Genomic DNA, 21,584 nt, shown 5'->3' on the forward strand with positions numbered 1-21,584 from the left:
CACAAGAATTTTCAAAAATGTTTGACTCTGAAAGAAACAAACAACAACAAAGAGTTTTATGTAATGAAATTCGCAGATTACCAAACGAAACCATCAAGCAAATAGCAGTACGAATCGAAACACTAGTTCGAAAAGCATACTCACTAAATACACATGACTATAAAAACACAAAAATGACAGAAATCTTAATGATGACCTTAACACCACAATTAAGGAAAATAGCAATAAAAAAGAGAGCATCCCATCCTTCTTCAATTCGAGAACCCGATTTAGATTTTCGAAAACTAGTAGACAAATTAGAACAAGCAGAAATCACGATGAAACTAGAAGAAACGGAAAATCTGAAATTACAATACGTTAACAGAATTGAAACGACTCCCACTAATATTAATAATATACAGGAATCAGAAACAGACCTCGTTGAAAAAATCACTGAAATACTCAATATTTACGAAAAGAACCCGAACTTTAAAGGCAAACCATCTTTCAAAAAATGGTGTAATTATTGCCGACGATACGGACATAGTATTTCCGAATGTAGACAAAAACAGCAAGATAGTCAAAATAAACCTCAAAAATACAAAGAACCAAATAAATCATTCTATCAATACATGAAAAAAGATCAAAATTTACCGAACAAAACAGTTCACAGCAACAACAGTTCAGGAAAACCACTCCCGAACAATACAAATTATACAAGAAATCAATCCCCATATAACTCAAGTTATAGAGGAAGATCACCAGAACGAAGAAACACGTATAATTCATCACAAAATCACTACAATAGACCAAATAGTAGAAATAACTACTCCAGATCAAATTCAAATACACAACGATTTGTTTCTAGATCTAATTCCCAATCAAGGAATAACTACTATCCAAACAACCAATCACGAAATTCATCATACAATAGAAATAGAAACTACTCCTATAATAGAAATAGAAGTTATTCAAACAATCGAAATCAGAATTACCCGAACAGTCGATCAAGAAATAACTCATATAATAGATCGAACTATAACAGACCAAACAATAATTACCAAAACAGATCGCGAAATAATTCACAAAATCGACACCCAAGTTATAATAATCGTTATAGAAATTATTCCCAATCACCACACCGGAATAATAATAACTATAATAACTCTAATAATCGTCATAGAAGCAGTACACCTAAACATCAAAGACAAATCAATCAAGTACAAGCTAATCCAGAAACAACATCAGACCCCCCAGGTATTGATAACACAGTAACTGATACGTTACAACTCAATCAAATAAACTGTACATCATCAGATTCAGAAAGTGATACTGAAAACACTCTTGCTATCAATATGATAAAAGTCGAAAATGACTATGAATCTGTCATATATGAACAACCCTTTCCATCACATATATATGAAAATCAATCAGAATTTCTTCAAAATTATTACACTACACCCATAAATTCCACACCAACGACGCAAGAAACAAACGAGATTAACACTACAAATCAAACCAATAAAAACACCAAAACAAAATGCTTGAATACAAACCACATTTATCAAAATATACAAAAAGAACAACCCAAAGAAAAAATTTGGACAATACCATTTCTCTTAGAAAGCCCAAGAAATAAAGAATTTCAACCACCAGACCTTGAAATAGATTTTTTAATTGATTCAGGAGCAGAATCAAACATAATAAACATTCCCACATGGAATGAAATAAAAACTTTACATCCAAAGCTAACACCTCTCGAAACCTCCAGTAAGTTAGCAACAGCACAAGGATCAACATTGATAAACTACGGAAAAATCCAATTATTTCTCCTCCCTACCAGAACAATGGAGCAAAGCAAAATTTTAAATAAGCCATTTAAACAAATATTTCATATCACTGATATTAAATATAATATCATTGGAATACCATTTATTTCGAAGTATATACCAACAATTAACATACTAAATAGTAAAATATTAATCAAAGATAAATATACAAAAACAAAAGAAACATCCTTAACATTTTTTCAAAGATTAAATAAACAACCACCATTCTTTTCAAAATTTTATCCGATATTTAACCAACAAAGAAAACACCTGAAACCACTATCAGGAAACATCTATAATTTTTCAATCAAACAAGTTCACCAATATGATAAATAACAAAACAAACAAAAATTTTATATGTCAGATTTTGAATTCAAACCTATTCATAAATTTTTCAAAATCACAATCTCATCAATAAAATATTTGAAAAATTCGAATTCCGATATCATTTCCTTACATGTCTATAATAATACACCTTACCAAGTAACATTACCTTTAGGACTTTTAGGATATTGTGAAACCAACGCTACAATATCACCAATACACGAAAAAGCCTATCGCGTAAATAATATACTCCAATTACTAGATATTTGCCAATCTACAATTCTTAATGAAGAATTATCTATAAATAATATAATAAGTAACGAAAACAGAAATACGGATTATTTCACAAAAACTCCATATTTCAAACCTACATTCAACATCAGTAACTACACAGAGAAACAACAAAAATTTTTAACAATGTTTAATTTCCAACATTCACAAATAACACAAGACGAATTCGAAAAATTAGCCAAACAGCTAATTAAATATTCATCAGTCTATGCAACATCAAAATTCGATGTTGGCAAAATCAGTTCATCACTACATCTCCCATTAAAACCAGACGCAGTTTTCAAAAAACAGAGAGCAAGTAAAGTACCAATTCACTTACATGATAAAGTAAACAGATTACTCGATATTTTAGAACAATACAACATTATATCACCAGTTAATAAAGAAGAACAACCAAAAGGCAACACATTCATCAACCCCGTTATCATTCTAGCTAAAGGAGAATCATTAAAAATCGTTCTCGATGCTAGATACCTCAATTCACTTATAGACGAATCAAAATGTAATTGGCCCATTGAACCAATACAAGTTATTTTAACAAAAATAAACGGCAAATACTTTACAACCGCCGATATGAATAGTGCATACAATCAAATGCCACTAGATGAACAATCACGACGTTTAACACAATTTGTTATCGGAAACCAACAATATGAATTTAACCGCTTATTCTATGGAATATCCATAGGACCAGCAGCATTTTCAGCTTTTATGAGCAAAATTTTTAGACCACTAATACTCAAGAAAAACGCAATCACCTATTTAGACGATGTTTTTATGCAATCACAAACAAAAGACGAAATGTTCGACGTTTTAGAAAAATATCACCAAATACTTCAGAACGAAAATCTGAAGGCCGCCCCCGATAAATCACACTTCTTTTTAACAAGAGTTAAATTCTTAGGACATAATATAGAAAGAAAAACAATCACTCCATTGAAATCACGCATTGACGCTATTCAAAAACTTCAACCACCAACAAATAAAAAGAAAATCCAAGAATTCCTTGGAATGTTAAACTTTTTAAGTAAATATGTTTATAAAATGCAATTATATCTACGACCATTTTACAACATCCTTAGACAACAAAATAATTTTGAATGGAATACAGAACATCAAACACGATTTGAAGAAATAAAGAAACTTTTAACTGAACAAATTTCAAACACAATTCCAGATTCAAATCAACCATTTTATGCAATGTGCGATGCTTCCAACTTTGGCATCGGTGCAGCACTATTACAATCACATAATGGTACAAATAAAATGAACCTCATATCAGCAAATTCTCGATTATTCACTCAAGCAGAGCTACAACTCTCAACTCTAATGAGAGAATGTACAGCCATAATATATACACTGACAGAATATGAATTTCTGATACTTGGATCAAAACATCCAACAGTTTTATTCACAGACCACAAACCAATCATTTTTCTTTTCACACAGAAATCTAACCCAAACCACCGAGTTTACAGATTTCAACTAATTCTAATGAAATTTCCAAACTTACATATAGTTTGGACTGCAGGAAAAAATCTTGCATTACCAGACACCTTAAGTCGAAATACACCACCTGAATTACTTACACGAAAAACAACAGTTGAAATACCCAAAAACATAAAATTCTACCTTGCAGAAAACGAAACATCACCCCGATTGGAATGCAAATATGCAGTAAAAACTGATATTGAACAATCACAAATAAATAATTTACAACATTTCCCACTTTATCTAGATTGTCAAAATAATCATTATGAAGTTGATTTACTTGGAACATCAACTTTCAAACCAATCCCATATTCTCAATGGATAAAAAATAACACCCAACAAAAACGAACAAAACAACACCCACCTAAAAAAGACCATTTTCCACTAATTGAAAAAGAAGATTTGACTGATAAAATAAATTTATCAGGACCACAAACAAATGATTCAAAATACACAATAAATCAAGTTTTTGACCTTCACGACCCACTTGATACAATACCCTTATCTAAATTCGAAATCGAAAACATTTTTCTCCCCCCAACAGAAACAATTACAATTTCAACACTGAAACAATATCAAAACCTTGACCCAGTAATTAGACAACTGAAATCATGGCACAAATATAAAACTAAACCTATCAAAGCAGATTCAACCATTCTAGGAAACAAAACACTCCTCCGATACTTTCGCAAATTTAATAACACAACAATTAATGAAACTACAGACCTTTTAGAATACAACTTAAACGAATCCATAGTCCCCTGTCTCCCTGTAAGTATGATTCTTATAGCTTTTAATATTTCACATACACAAAATATTAAAGGACACTCTGGATCAGAAAAAACATATTCAAATTTTATACAAAATTTTTACTTCCCAAATGCACCAATTTGGATAAAAGTACTATGCAATGACTGTATAGTATGTCAACTAAATAAACCTTACCCAAATCAAAAACAAATAGCACAAAAACAAGATTTTAAAGGACAAAGTTTGTACTTTAATCATCGTATCTCATTTGATACTAAAGGACCAATTTCACCCTCATCAGAAGGAAACTCCTACATTATGGTAATTGTTGACGCATTTACACATTATGTAGCACTTAACCCAGTACCACATTGTAACGCTTATTACGCTTACACAACACTCTATGAACACTGGATAGCAAAATTTGGACTACCAGAAATTTTAGTTACAGACAATGGTACAGAATTCATAAATAATGAAATAATAACACTATGTCATTTATACAACATTAAACACAAACCACGTACATCTCATGCACCTTGGACAAACGGCTTAGTCGAATGTATGAACCGTTCACTACAAGAATATCTTAGATGTATCATCAACGGAAATGATACAAAATATACCGAATGGTCAGCAGATGTAAAATTATTTCCCTTAGCATATAATTCACAAATTACGACAACTTTAGGAATGTCACCATACGAAATGGTTTTTAACCAAAAGCCACGCAAACCAATAATGTTTACAGCAAATTCTCATAAAAACGCACAAGGTTATTGTCAACCAACTAAAGACTCAATTTGTTATAACCTCCCATTACATACTCACGATGAAGATCATTTTCATCACCCACAAATTCTTAAACTAGCCTCCGGTACACACACCGAATGGATTTTAAATAGAGATAAGAAACACAATGAAATTTACCAAAAAATAACGAAAAAGTTATTACAAAGACAAAACATAAATGACCAAATCAATTCACGTTTTACACCAGCTTCCGATTTAAAAATTGGAACATTTGTTTTAATACCTAATTTTAATACTCAAAAAGGAATTTCTAAAAAATTACAACCCCTCCGAAAAGGACCCTACCAAATAATTGCAAAACCCACTGATGTCACATATAAAATTACCGACTCAAACAAAAAAGAAATTGTTCAACATCGAAACAACCTATTACCTTATTACCCAAAAGAATACGCACTCCGCGAATTAACTCAATTATATTCTTTCACAGGATTAAAAATCATTCAAAATGAACCACATCTGAAAAACACAGAACAAAATGATAACCCCACCGAAAATCAAAACACAAAACCAACCGCCACCAAAAACAATACACAAAACCATAAAGAATCTCCAAAACTAAGAAAAAATAGAAAAATGACAGAACAAATAATACCCCAAGAAGAAATAGACAAATCAGAACATAGAAAAACAACAAGACTCCGAAATCAACCACGTAAAAACTACAAAATGTTCATCCCCCAATCTAAAATACTAAAGAAAGTAGAATTTAAAAAGTAATTTTAAGATTTTATACTTCATAATCTTGAAACCTCCGTAACATTTTTCATTTCAATTTTCAAAATAACATGCTCACAAGTACGCAATAATTCTAGTTCAAAATAGACCAATAGGATTCATCCAATCCGCCACCTTCTCTAACTCAAACTAAGACCAACTAGACGAATAATCTAGAACTCCAGGCACATCTCTAACTATAACTTTACAACCTCCAGGTCAAAAATAAGCAAACCACTCCAACTTGACAGTTAAAATAAATATCACCATAATACCGTACCCCTCCCTTATCTAATAACCCAAAGATCAACAATATTTCCCCAACTCAGACCACGAATACCCCCAAAAACAAATTTGATAACTTAGCCTAAAGTAACAAAATGAAGATTTTAATTAGCCTAAAGTATAAAAATCTCACCATACCCCGGATCATTTGACAAACAAAAATAAAGAAAAAGACGACCTCCCAGTCACCATGAAAATTGCCCCCAACAATTTTTTACAAAACTCAACCCACTTGTCAAAAAACTAATAAATAATTCGACCACACTAGAAAATCGCCTCAAACAGCAAAAAATATTCGACCAAGAGATCATTTCTTAAATGCTTTTCTCTCAAACAGTTGCTCAAATACTTATAAATTTTAAACATTTTTTTTCAATACTTGAAGCTTTTATAATATTTCTTTTTGATATACTTGAATATTTTCTAATAATCCTAATCATTTTTTGTAACATTTTTTTAATTTTCTACACAATACTCGAACTATTCCTCCAACTTTCCAAAACCCTTGAATATATCCACAGGTACGATTTTCACAACTTGTCTAAATGATACGAACAATTTTCAGTAGAACTGATATTTTTTTATTGTTTGTAATTTTCATAACATTTTTATCATCCCTCATTTTGACCATATGTAAATGTATAAAGAAAGCAATCATCACATTTGCCCTAGCAACAATTTTTCTAATTATTTTTTTGGAAGAATATTATAATAAACATAAACCTTCCCACTAAAGTAACAATTCAAAAATCCATCAAAAATTGCTACCCAACAGTCACAGAATCAGTCTTCACCGACAACATCCCAAGATAATCCAACACCACCTTCAACTACTCAAAATCCTCAAACACCTACACGAATTTCTTTTCAAGACAATCCATACACTTTTGAAGAACGGCACGCTCGTTTATCTGAACCACTAGAACCAGTTCAACGACAAGCATCTCTAAGTGAACCAACATATAATCTTTACCCAACACTACCACAAGAACTAAGTAGAATACGAAACCTTAGTCAAAACCAAAACACAACAGAAATAAATAGACAAATTATACATCCTCGACGAAATAGAAATTTTCAAACTCCCCGAGTTCATTTTGATATACCTCAATCCCCACCACAAACCACTCCAGAAAACACCACTGGTATCACACCAGAAACTCCTACACTTTTTTCACAACGAAGCACTTCAAGTCTACCCTCAGACTACTTAGGTTCAACACCAACATCTGAACAAATACGTGAAAATCCTTTTAACCCCACAAACCAAACATCACGACTGCCATATTGGACTACACATTCATTTACACAAGGTGAACCAAATTTAGTCAATGACCCCATAGATATTTCTACGGATACAACAACATCCTCATCACTACCAGAAACATTATCACTACCATCAACACCATCAATAAGCCAATTTTCACCACTACCCTTTAACTTAAATTTTCCAAATAATCTCGACGCCAGATATCGAGAACAATCATCAATAAATATTCCTTTAAGACTAGATTGGAATACATTCACAGCACCTCCACCATTATTTGGACAACATCAAGAAAGTAACCGCCTTCATAACTGGGCACTTAATAGATTACAATATCGCCAAGATATTCACAACGATATCCGTGATCACAATATTCAAATACTCCAACAAAACAGTTTACAATTAAAGTTTGAAATCACAGTTAAATTAAACAATATTACACAACATCCCTACCCATTAAATCCACCTAACATAACAGCACAATCACTACCACCACCTTTTATAACTACTGAAGTAATATATAAATACGACAGATATACCAAAAACACAATCGGTTACATTACATTTTATAATCCATACTCAGGATTATCATACACATGTATATTCAAAAATTATTAAATTTTCTCCAACTCCTTTTTCTAGTAACCTCAAATCAAAACATAAACCCTTCCCCTCGTACAGGACCACAAGATTTATTAGTAACACATTACGATTGCGAAGAAAATGAACAAAAAACACTACACAAATATGCAATAAATCAAGTATCACAATGTGAAACAGAACCACAAGCTATAGAAACCACAGATATAATAGCAACACTCTATTCAAAAGCCCGAGCAACAACAGTTACAGGTTATAAATTCACAGCAACATTTTCCGAAAAGAAAGTACATTGTTCACAAGTCTCGAACGGAAACAAAAACCGACTTGACCATGAATCATTCTATCAAAGTAATATAGAACGTCTTTTACATCTCAATCCCGACGATTGTAAAAATGAATTACTTAGACTAAACATCACACGAAATAAAAACTCCCAAAGAAAGTTAGTAAATTTTCAAGTTTTTTCAGACTCTGTACATCAATCACAACTTGAAAGACACCAAGGACATATAAAACTAGACGAAAAATACCCGTATAACGGCGCACACGGACGATTAACCTATGACCTACATGATAAACATTGGATACCACACATTGGTATAAATAACCCATCAAACTGCAAAGCAGACACGAAAAATAAAGGATACCAAGAAATAATGTTTTTCGATTGGAAAATACAACTCGAAAAAATACAACTCACACGAGATTTATCTGATAATACAATGATCTATCAAGGAATCCGACTACCTTGTAAAAATGATCAAGGATATTGCGACCCTACAACAAGAACACAAGCAACAATTGTTTGGTTCCCCGAAGATACATGTACAACATTTCAAGTAGCAAAAATACACGCTCGTATGATAAAATTTCACGAAAAATATTTCATACAATCAATTCCTTATGAACAAGTCCATCCATCACGCAAACTAAGTTCCGATTTTAGAAACATAGACAATATAGAAAATAAATTGACACGTTTTCAAATATATCAAGAAACAGAACTTGCATGTAAATACAGGAATCCACTTCACAGAACACAATACTCTGAAATATTAGTTGAATATGAAAAAGGATTCGACATGACCACTGGAAAAGTAAAAATTGACCCATATGCCACAGGTCATCCTCTAAACGAAGGAACATCCTATATACCAGTTAATTTTGAAAAAAACAACGGACAACCTGGTGGACATCTAAAACCTTATGACACCAGAAGCACACGCTTACAAGAATTATCACTAATGAATACTACATATTTCGGTAATATCCACTATGATATTCATTTGGATATGAAACTAGACTATACAATTAGCCGCATTTTTCAAGAAATGTCACTCTCCGAATTAGAAACACTACACCAACTATGTGAATTAGAACGAACACAAATATTACAATCACTTGCACTAGCAGTATTAAAAATACCCTACGCAGGATACTTATTATCTGGAAATAGATCAAATTTTTTAGACTACGAAGGAAACATCTTATGGTTTTATACTTGTACTAAAAAAGTATCACCACTATACGTTTTTGAAGATAAACGATGTTATAAAAGAATCCCTATCTTTTATAAAAATAAAGTACATTTCGTGGATACACTTTCACGAAGAACCTATTTCTGGGATACCGCAGTCCCATGTGGATCAGAAAATAGCCACAATGTAGTACAACTAAACCCTGATGAAAATAAATATTACCTTCTCACTCCATACCCCACATTAATGCAATCACTCAAAAAATTTTCACCAGAAAGCATTCGCGCTATTGCTCGAAACCCAAATATAGACTTACAATCAATAGGAATCTATTCAAAATCAGATATTCAACATCACATTAGAACACAACAATTCCAAGAATTATTAACACAAATGGACACTATACAAAGACAATCAATAGACCAAAATTTACGCAAACTTGCAGAAACCGCAGGATTTGCCGATATCTACACGCAAGACTATAGCGGATATTTTAAAGACATTAAAGATTATATATATCTAAACGGCGAAAAATACCGTCCCCAAGATATATCACCAATCAACATTTTTAGCTTTGTTACACTCAAAAATGAGATCCTTGATTTTCTAGGATGGCCCTACTACATCTTAGAAAAATTGACTATTTTATACGCAATGTTTAACTTTATTGGATTTCTTTTCTCACTCTTAAAAGGAATCTACAATACATGTGCTATACACACACAAGTAAACAGACAAGCAAGCGTAGCACGCATACTCTTTGCAGGATTTTTTGGAATTTTTTCCACATCCATAAACAAAATTCTTTTAGACGCACAAATAAAAGAATATAACACAAAAATAACAACACGACAAAATACATACGACGAAGAACATAACAATGTAGACATAACGCCAACGGCACCACAATTACCACCCCTACCAAATAACCATCCACTATCCCTAGTCCCACGAAATTTTCGAAATTTAGCAATCACACATAATCCAAATTTTCGACTCAATACATCACAAAGTCCCGTCCAACATATAATGACACACCAGTCACAAGATGATAATACTTATGAACAAATTATTGAACAGCCCCATACCACCGCTTTTCAATCTCAAAATAATAATTTTTTTAGCCCACGATGAGCCGCCAACTTGGATCACTACACCGATCAAATTCCCATCCAACCAATCTTACCTCTTCAATCCCAATCATACCACTTTTTGCTTTTCCGCCACCCGATTTTCCATCTAGCAATGTAACATCAGGCATGAATTCCGATACTAATTCACACATTTCAGTTTTATACTCCATTTCACAGCTAAATAACCCGAATATTGAAACCCCCGATGAATTCGCCGACTCAGAACCATCCCCATCCAATAATTTTCATAACCCTTCTAATTTTTCTCAACCTCCTTTTCAACCCATATTGTCAAATAACCCTGACCCAATCACTCCCACACCCTCTTATGCTTCCCAAGTTACCCCAACCTACTCCTCATACCATTCTGACCAATCATCTCCAGACACCCCCCGAATCTCCCCAGAGCTAGACAATTTTATTACCCTCCAACAACAACCCTACCACCTTAACACCCCGACCATAAACCAAATCTCCTCCACTACAAATTCATCCAATCCCCCTACACCCTCTTCAAATTATACTGAATCATTAACACCATCATCCACATCCACTATATCTTCACTAAACACTAATAGAGCTTACCGCACTTTTAAAAGAAAGTTCCCCAACCATCCTTTCCCAGCAAAACCAGGAACAGCCCGTGAATACATCAACCACCCCCAGCATACTAACACCAAAGAATTTTTAGCTATCACTTTACCCTCATTTCCACAATACACCTTAAACACCCCTCATGACGCTAACGAAACACGCAACTTTGTAGACGAATACGTTTTAATGCCCACTCTCTCTTGGACCTCATACTATCATTTCACTAACCCTCTTTGCTTACCTTTAACCAACACTTCCATCGATACAGACAGAAACAAAGATATGCTATATCGACTAACTACACCACTAACCGCTAGACAATTTACTTACGTTGGATATAAAAAATCACTAAAAATACACACTGCACCTAGAGCTAATGAATATACACTAGAATACTACGATCACAACATCATTAGAGCTAACCAAGATCAATTCTTAGACGACGATCGCTTCGCTAATCCACAAATCACCGAGAAATTTTTCATCAAGACACCATATGTATTTACACTAAACATTTTCGACCGAAAGTTTAATCACATTATTTCAGAAGCACTAACAAACACACAAGCATACGAAAGTTTTAAAGAACGCTTCCAAATCTTTTCACTAACCTTTCATTTCCTTGCACCACACGAAAGAGATTTACACTGCTCACACGATATTATGTTGCGCACTAAACAAACACATACATACAGTTACTATCGTTTCATCCAAAATCACTTTGACCTCCACACACCCTCTAGACAACCACACCATCGTTTCCAATTCATCAATTCAAAATACACTTCACCGTATTTCCTAAATTTCACATATTGTATTAAAGACACTAACCTCCATGGTATTCTTCGTAATTATGACCCCATAACCCAAATGTATATTTTCTGCCCCATCACCAAGACCTTCAACGCCGAAGAATCCCGACCCTTCCTTATCCCGCACGAGTTTGTACAGCCTATAGAGATCCCAATTTTAGAATTCATCCACAACACTAAATTTAACCACAAATTATATAACTTAATCCAAAACACACCTTATGAGTTTGCAGTAGGCACTGAAGAACTAACCACTATTAAGGCACTTCAATTGCTTTGGCCACTGCTTCAAACTAAAAATATCATCCGCATCTTAGCTAAACTACTAACAACTTCAGAACTAATTCACGACATCTTCCCCCACGGTTTTTTCCCCGACGACTAACAGGTAAGTATGAATTAAGTAAATATTACTAACTAATTAAAATATTGAAAAAACTCACCATTCTTTATTCATGTTTTCTTTAGATTTTTAGCTTTCATCCGACAATCACCTACAAAAACCACAAAAGAAACAATAAAAATCACAATCTTCATCAAACAATTTTAAAATTCTATTAATCTCCTACACTTATAAATTTCTAAATTTAATATCAATGCAATAAATTCATCTATAAAATTTTCCCCCAAAGCAGTAAATCTAATTATGATGAGAATTTGTATCTTAAAATTCCCCCTTAACTAGCAGTAAATTTCCAAATTCTATGCAGTAAATTAATAAAATGCAATTGCAGTACTAACCTTTTGATATTTTCATTCATTCGCACAGAAATTCTATCCACACTCGCACAGCTCGCCCAGGAAGAATTGTTTAAAATAATGAATTTCAGTTTCAAGTTTTCAAACTCAACAACTCTAACATATAATAACATGTTTCAAACTTTCCTTTAACCCGGTTGGAAAGGAATCATATACTAAACAAAACTAACCAACGCAGCTTACTAAATACCACAAATCATAGAATAACAGCATGACTAAGAAAAGGAAACTAACGGTACCCAAACCGGATTAACCCAGTTTAAAACTGGATAAATTATTCTTTTGAAGACTATTATAAAGTCTAAGAAAGAAATAATAAAACACAAAAAAGTCGAAAGACAAACCCATACCACAAACAATTTGCTTTTTAGAAAAAGTACATAACCAACAAGACATAAGTAAAACCACAACAAACCCAACATAAAACGTTGTCACATAACAGGACCCCTCACAAACACCGCATGAAATTATACTCCCACACCTGGCCTAACCCACCAGGAAAGGACGTCCTGAGCATGCTCTATAGCCGGCCTAACCCACCGCGCTACATCCACGCTTTGTGACCACACCTTTATTTTTAATAAGAGCTACTCAAGGGTGAGTAACTCTTCAAAATAACCGAACTAAAACAAAAAGCTTTTGTGAAAACAACTAACTAAAATCATTATTAAAAAACATTAAACTAATAAAAATTTTATAAAATGTAAAATCACATGATGCAATATATAGATCAGAATACAACACCAAGGACGAACATCAAAAGATAAGACGACCTCACTACACTCGAGAGAGAATGACCAACTACAATCGATATGCCGCTCACAATCACAACTCAAAGGATTTAGAGTACGACTTGACCTCGCAGAAAAGGACTTCATTGAACTAGACCAATGACCACCTCGATGACCCAAGTGTACGTACAGATCCGAGTAACCAGGCATCCCCTCCACGCACAATCTCCACGCCATTCCCAAGCTAGATCAGACACAAAGAAGTTCTCCCCGAAGAACAGAAAAACCTGACATAGCCAACCATTCTGAAATCAGAATTGGTTTTGTTGCAGAGACTCAGTCGTTGTCACAAGAAGAACACAACGTCTTATGTCTCTAACTCCAGTTTCCTGGAACTTCCTAAACAAAAAGGAAACAAAGAAATATGATGTTCGCCAAATACCAACGTCCATCATCCATCCTTGAATTACAGAAGAACTGTTCTAAAAAACTCTGTAAAACCCGGATGGGTGGAACCTGATCTAAACTATATTTTATGATTGGATAAATTAAATGTTTTACCAATGTAAAGTATTTAATATTAACCAATCATGATCCATCTAACTAACAACCCACTTATTTGTAAGTGCTGAAGTTACTTGTAATTTCAGCACCAGAGAGATTTGAATTTAACTTAGAAATTAGTTGGACTCTCCCGAGCACTTCAGCAGCCGCAATAAACCAGTATACCCTAGATCTATTGAGCCTAGCAGAGACTAGTTAAACAACCTGAGACTAGATAGTATAAGAGTAAGATTAGGATCGGTATTAGACTAAGAAGTTGCACGAATCTATCCGGCCGAAAATAAGATAGCGTGACGAGCAGACGGTGTACCCTATCCGAAATTACTCTATGAGTTATACATCCCAGTCCTAACTCATTTTGCAGATAGTTCAAGGGTATATTCTTTAACCAAATAAATATCTTTCATCAGGGTTGGTTTTAGGGGGGGCACGCCTCCCCCCTCAGGGATTCAACCCTCTCACCAACCAAAAGGTCCCCTTTGGTATTACTTTATGACATCCATTTTAGGCCGAGCAACCTTAAAATTTTTCTAAAGGCGCCTTCGGTCAATATACAATATATACTATGTAATACAATTTTTCAAAAAGTGCCCAAAAGCGGCTTTTTGGACCAGTTTTTTTCAAAAATTGTTCTGTTTTGTACTGTTCTGGGAGTGCTCGGAAAATCAATTTGGTTGACCTAAAAAAAAGGTCGACATGATTTTTTTTAAATTTCGAATTCGCCCTCTCCCCTCTAGAAAATCCTAGTTCTGCTCCTGCCTTCCATGTTTATATACATTTCCGACGTAACGATTGTTTTAATAATTTATTTGCATTTTTTTGGAAACAATTCAAGTAAAAATCCCAAGGGTTAAATGAATCTACAGGTTTGTAAAGCAAAGATATATACTAATGAACGGACTGACCTGTATCCATTGAGGTTGCCTCTAGTCTTCTTGCAGGATGTGAGCTCTGGGATGATTGCCAGGTGGGATATCTGGGATGAGGCCCAGCCAAACTGAAAGAGGCAGATGAAGGGTGTGTAGTAGATGTACTTAGAGAGAATGTTCGTGTCTGAGTCACAGCCGATGCAGTTGTTGAACACGAACACGAAACTGCTGGCGACTCCTATCACTCCTGAAAACAGAAAGATCAATGCAGTTCCTCCAAATAACAGAGGAGCTATCATTAAGTTTTAACAGTTTTGTCCAAAGATAGACCAATGAGCAGAATGTTCTAAGAGCAGAAAGGGTCCAAGAGCAGTAAAACAGAAAAATTTTGATTTATACGGGCTAATAGATAAAGCCAGTATTAGAGTTGCCAACACTAACTAGGAAATTATTGAATTATGCATTTTTTGGGTAATTTTACCAAGTTTTTTTATTGCCTCCGGATCGAGGTCGTGGTTTTATGTTCAGACCGTGTTGACCAGAGTTTTGCATGCTCAGACCTTTGGGACCAGAATATGGTATGTTCAGACCGTGTGGACCAGAAAAAACTATGTTCAGACCGTGTGGACCGAAGAAATCAGGATTAAGACCGCGTGGACCAAAGGAATCCGGTTTTAGTCCGTGTGGAAGAATGAATTGGGTTTCAGACCGTGTCGACCGACGATATCCCGATTTAGACCGTGTGGACCAAAAAAAAAACAATTTTGTTTTGGGATCGAAAATGGTTCATATTTATTCGACCTCTCAATTTGACAATTTTCAGCAGAGCGTTTCAATTGCACCCCCAATGACTGCTTTCGAAAACCGGCTGGCTTATAATCAGACAAGTAATATAATGCCAAAATATACTAATTGAATTTTTTTGAAAGCTTAAAAAAATTTTCTTGTCGACTTATTCGAAAAAAATTTAGTAAAAAAAGCCCATTTATTGTCCTTTTTGATTAAAAAAAGCTTCAATTCAACAACAACTATTCGAGACCATATAAAGGGGAGTCGATAAACTCAGGGTTTGACCTGATACGAAGAGTGTTATTGTATTATTTACTCGCATTCTACATTAACCATTTATTTTGTTGAGCGGTTCTCTTTTTTGCGAATCAAGACCAATTTATATGCCTAAAACTTTAACGTGGTACCATTATTGCAGCCGAAATCGAACAGGCTGTATAAGACCTGAAGCTATGGGTCAAGTGAGAGCTCGTACTCACACACTATCATTGCACTGATAAGGGATGACTACATGCCTCACCAGTCATAACTTAAAATAAATGAGAAAGAAATTCCACAAAACATTGATCAAATTTTTACAAACAAAATAGGAGGGCTGTGATTTTTATAGAACGTTTATTTAGAAAAAAAAATGAAAAATTTTGAGATTTTTCATGGCATTCTTTTGCCTTTTGTTCTGATCTTTTTTTTCTTTGATTCGAAAATTCCCGCAAATTCCAGCTGAAAAAGCTATTCTATCTTTGAATGCTCATTGCAAAAAAAACGCCAAAATTTAATGAGTGGAACTTAATAGATAGAAAAAATGCTTATCAAAAAAATTAAAAAAAAAACAGCACTAAAATAACACTTACAATTTTCATAAGTAGATGAACATCATGTACCAACCGAATAGATGCCATGACTTGCGCACTCCATACAGCTGGCAGCCGGTGGTTCTGTCTGACTCATAGCCCACAAAGGGAGTCCCAATGGCATCTGCCATCTGGCCAATCAGCACCAGGTTCCCAGCTGTCACACTGTCAATCTCAAGCACCTGAACAAGATGAAATAATTCCCAGTATTATACTTATAAGAAATAACACAATTTCCACTTTTTTGTTTTGAGAGTTATAATTAGAACATGGCTTGTATCTCAAAAGACTCTTTATGATTTAATGAGCTGAATTCTTACACAGAGTGATCACCACGATATTTGAGTTGAATTTAACACTCACGGCGGTTTTTTGAGTGTTGTTAAGAGCGTTCGAATAACAACCCTTGGGATTGACCGCTTTGTCTCTTTTTTTTCTCAAACTTTCAGAAGAAAACTCTGAAGTATATCCAGGTCAAATATCAATTGTTATTGTTCTGACGAATTTTGAAATATTATATCATAATAACATAACAACGTAGTGAGAAAAAATTGGGGAAAAAATCAACTTTTTTTTGTGTTTTTGTTGAGTTATAAGTTTTGAGATCAAGTTCATAAGATCCCGACCAACTTTTTCGAAAGTTTTTCTGCCAAAAACTTTTAAGGGGAAGTTTCTTTTTACCGACACAACCAGGAATGCGCAAAGACAATTCGGCACTCAATTATTCAAACGTTCAAAAACTGAAGAAACCTTTTTCGCGACGGTGGTAAATTTAAACTACATCGAACAAAGTTGAGTCAGGTCCATGCTTCTAGAACTATAAAAAACAAAATTAACAAAATTAACAAGTCGGATTTTTTGTCTATTTACAATTCAAAACTTGCCACCAATTTTTATCATAAATTATTTAACAACGAAAAAAAAAAACTACAAAAAAAATAAAAGCTTACTTGATGGAAGAAAATGATGAAGTAGCTGAACCACATGGCAGAACAGAGGTCATTCAGTACATGACCCACACTGTAGCAGAAGGTCTGCACTTTACTGATGTCCTTGAAGATGACCTCTTCTCCTTCAAGGGTCACTGGATTTTCAGGGGTCAGAGGGGTCACATCGTCCTCCTGCTCTCCTGTAGATTTAATCTCCGTAATAGGATCCATTTCGTGTAACTTAAATTAATTGTGAGTCAGATTTAAAATAACTATAGAAAAAAAGGAGAATATTGCTTCAAACATAAATTTAGAGATGAACTCCGAGCCTATAGTTTCAATTTTGGCGATAAAATGATACAAGTTTATCTAAAAATTGTTGTTTAAGGTAGTAAATTTTGAAGTAAAATTCTAAACCGCATAAGGTCGTTAACTTTTGGACCCGAAAAGTTCGTTCCACCTTTTATCTTTAGAAATTCTAATTAAGGAAATTAGTTAAGCAATCCAATTAAATGTTTGCTCTAGGTGTGGAATTAAGCAAATATATGGCATTTCTTTAGACCAATCATTGGTATTAACAATCTAGACTATCTAGATGAATAACCGATGGTAAAACAATAATACTGAATTGAACGCGTTTTGTATGGTACCTTATAGAGACAAGAGACATAATGGCCGTGAATTAGAGATGGCACACAAAGGCAACACAAACGCTATTTTAAATGAACCCATTTTCTCGTAAAATCTAGTAGAAACTTGGTACGCCTTTAGATTCTGATATTTGAAGATATAGGCTCAACCTTATCGGCTAATTTGTGATTCCTCTGAAATTTATCAAATAGAGTTTAATCACGAACCCTCTTAGACAACAATGATTAATTAGTAGAGAAATTGATTGAAATCGAACAAATTTTGAGGTCAATCAAAAATTACAAAACCTTGTAGAAGAATTGTACATAAATAAACGTTGTTGATTTATTGAGAGAAACTGATTGACTAATTAAGAGTAAAACGTTTAAAATGTGTCTATATTTGTTTTTTCGCTTCTTTAGCGGTTAGAGACTGTACTAAAATAACACTTACAATTTTCATAAGTAGATGAACATCATGTACCAACCGAATAGATGCCATGACTTGCGCACTCCATACAGCTGGCAGCCGGTGGTTCTGTCTGACTCATAGCCCACAAAGGGAGTCCCAATGGCATCTGCCATCTGGCCAATCAGCACCAGGTTCCCAGCTGTCACACTGTCAATCTCAAGCACCTGAACAAGATGAAATAATTCCCAGTATTATACTTATAAGAAATAACACAATTTCCACTTTTTTGTTTTGAGAGTTATAATTAGAACATGGCTTGTATCTCAAAAGACTCTTTATGATTTAATGAGCTGAATTCTTACACAGAGTGATCACCACGATATTTGAGTTGAATTTAACACTCACGGCGGTTTTTTGAGTGTTGTTAAGAGCGTTCGAATAACAACCCTTGGGATTGACCGCTTTGTCTCTTTTTTTTCTCAAACTTTCAGAAGAAAACTCTGAAGTATATCCAGGTCAAATATCAATTGTTATTGTTCTGACGAATTTTGAAATATTATATCATAATAACATAACAACGTAGTGAGAAAAAATTGGGGAAAAAATCAACTTTTTTTTGTGTTTTTGTTGAGTTATAAGTTTTGAGATCAAGTTCATAAGATCCCGACCAACTTTTTCGAAAGTTTTTCTGCCAAAAACTTTTAAGGGGAAGTTTCTTTTTACCGACACAACCAGGAATGCGCAAAGACAATTCGGCACTCAATTATTCAAACGTTCAAAAACTGAAGAAACCTTTTTCGCGACGGTGGTAAATTTAAACTACATCGAACAAAGTTGAGTCAGGTCCATGCTTCTAGAACTATAAAAAACAAAATTAACAAAATTAACAAGTCGGATTTTTTGTCTATTTACAATTCAAAACTTGCCACCAATTTTTATCATAAATTATTTAACAACGAAAAAAAAAAACTACAAAAAAAATAAAAGCTTACTTGATGGAAGAAAATGATGAAGTAGCTGAACCACATGGCAGAACAGAGGTCATTCAGTACATGACCCACACTGTAGCAGAAGGTCTGCACTTTACTGATGTCCTTGAAGATGACCTCTTCTCCTTCAAGGGTCACTGGATTTTCAGGGGTCAGAGGGGTCACATCGTCCTCCTGCTCTCCTGTAGATTTAATCTCCGTAATAGGATCCATTTCGTGTAACTTAAATTAATTGTGAGTCAGATTTAAAATAACTATAGAAAAAAAGGAGAATATTGCTTCAAACATAAATTTAGAGATGAACTCCGACCCTATAGTTTCAATTTTGGCGATAAAATGATACAAGTTTATCTAAAAATTGTTGTTTAAGGTAGTAAATTTTGAAGTAAAATTCTAAACCGCATAAGGTCGTTAACTTTTGGACCCGAAAAGTTCGTTCCACCTTTTATCTTTAGAAATTCTAATTAAGGAAATTAGTTAAGCAATCCAATTAAATGTTTGCTCTAGGTGTGGAATTAAGCAAATATATGGCATTTCTTTAGACCAATCATTGGTATTAACAATCTAGACTATCTAGATGAATAACCGATGGTAAAACAATAATACTGAATTGAACGCGTTTTGTATGGTACCTTATAGAGACAAGAGACATAATGGCCGTGAATTAGAGATGGCACACAAAGGCAACACAAACGCTATTTTAAATGAACCCATTTTCTCGTAAAATCTAGTAGAAACTTGGTACGCCTTTAGATTCTGATATTTGAAGATATAGGCTCAACCTTATCGGCTAATTTGTGATTCCTCTGAAATTTATCAAATAGAGTTTAATCACGAACCCTCTTAGACAACAATGATTAATTAGTAGAGAAATTGATTGAAATCGAACAAATTTTGAGGTCAATCAAAAATTACAAAACCTTGTAGAAGAATTGTACATAAATAAACGTTGTTGATTTATTGAGAGAAACTGATTGACTAATTAAGAGTAAAACGTTTAAAATGTGTCTATATTTGTTTTTTCGCTTCTTTAGCGGTTAGAGACTGTCTTCTATTTCTTCAATGGTATGCGTTATGTGTCCCATCATTTAGTCTATGGATTCGTACCATCCTTAAACAGCCATAATGTTTTTCCCCATTTATTTTTTGTCGCTGTTCTATCTAGTAAAAAAAAACAAGTCAAAATTAACCACGTGTTTCCTTCATATCAATTTTAGCTATACTATAAGCAGGGAAAAAATGTATGGTAATTTTTTTGGGGTTTTCGAACACTTTTGTCGTTTTTGAAGAAGTGGCTAGGTCTGAAATTTAATTGAATTTTTGGAATCTTTTAATTTTTCTATGTTTATGGTTATTTGAAAACTTTGCCGATTTGTAGAGATGGCGTAAGAAATACTTTAACTAAGTATTTTCAGAAAACCTTCGAGGTAGAAAAATGCTGATTGTTTTTTTTTATTTGCAAACTAATTTACAGCAAAAAGAGGACAAATTCACATTTTTTTTGCCATATTTTGCCATTAAAAATCAATTCTATTGCACTCTAATACAAAAAAAAAATTGAATTGAATAATTAAAACCGCTTGTTTGAATAATAAAAAATTGAATCATAAAAAAATTAAAAGCGGTTTTAATTATTCAATTTTAGTTTTTTTGTATTAGAGTGCAATCCCGCACCGAGCGCCCATGGATTCTAATC

At 33.8% G+C, this 21,584-nt stretch overlaps 3 protein-coding genes across 3 annotated transcripts in view; 1 reads left to right on the forward strand and 2 right to left on the reverse strand.

Moving 5' to 3' along the window:
* LOC134844954 (major facilitator superfamily domain-containing protein 12-like) overlaps positions 1–18,844 on the reverse strand; it is a 60,329-nt gene extending 41,485 nt beyond the window's left edge. The window contains exons 1-4 of the mRNA XM_063861781.1: positions 18,509–18,844; positions 17,880–18,098; positions 16,964–17,111; positions 15,326–15,536 (exon numbers count right to left, since the gene is read on the reverse strand). Coding sequence (XP_063717851.1) covers positions 15,326–15,536; positions 16,964–17,111; positions 17,880–18,089 — 569 coding nt within the window. The 5' untranslated portion in view covers positions 18,090–18,098; positions 18,509–18,844. The remainder of the gene's footprint in view (positions 1–15,325; positions 15,537–16,963; positions 17,112–17,879; positions 18,099–18,508) is intronic.
* The window catches only part of LOC134844447 (double-stranded RNA-specific adenosine deaminase-like), a 296,612-nt gene that overhangs the window by 104,130 nt on the left and 170,898 nt on the right, over positions 1–21,584 (forward strand). The gene's annotated exons all lie outside the window — the stretch shown is intronic.
* LOC134844955 (major facilitator superfamily domain-containing protein 12-like) lies at positions 18,947–21,002 on the reverse strand. The gene is made up of 2 exons (XM_063861782.1): positions 19,892–21,002; positions 18,947–19,123 (listed from the first exon to the last, which is right to left on the reverse strand). The coding sequence occupies exons 1-2, from the start codon at positions 20,099–20,101 to the stop codon at positions 18,947–18,949; spliced, it is 387 nt and encodes a 128-aa protein (XP_063717852.1). The 5' UTR covers positions 20,102–21,002.

The sequence above is a fragment of the Symsagittifera roscoffensis genome, chromosome 4 (assembly GCF_963678635.1).
Source record: "Symsagittifera roscoffensis chromosome 4, txSymRosc1.1, whole genome shotgun sequence".
Classification (NCBI taxonomy): domain Eukaryota; kingdom Metazoa; phylum Xenacoelomorpha; order Acoela; family Convolutidae; genus Symsagittifera; species Symsagittifera roscoffensis.

Bases quoted from the DNA above. Each gene is read 5' to 3' on its own strand.
- LOC134844955 (XM_063861782.1), bottom strand. From the start codon at position 20,101: ATGGATCCTATTACGGAGATTAAATCTACAGGAGAGCAGGAGGACGAT. The intron at 19,124-19,891 runs GTAAGCTTTTAT...CATCTTGTTCAG, and splicing joins TCATCATTTTCTTCCATCAA to GTGCTTGAGATTGACAGTGT.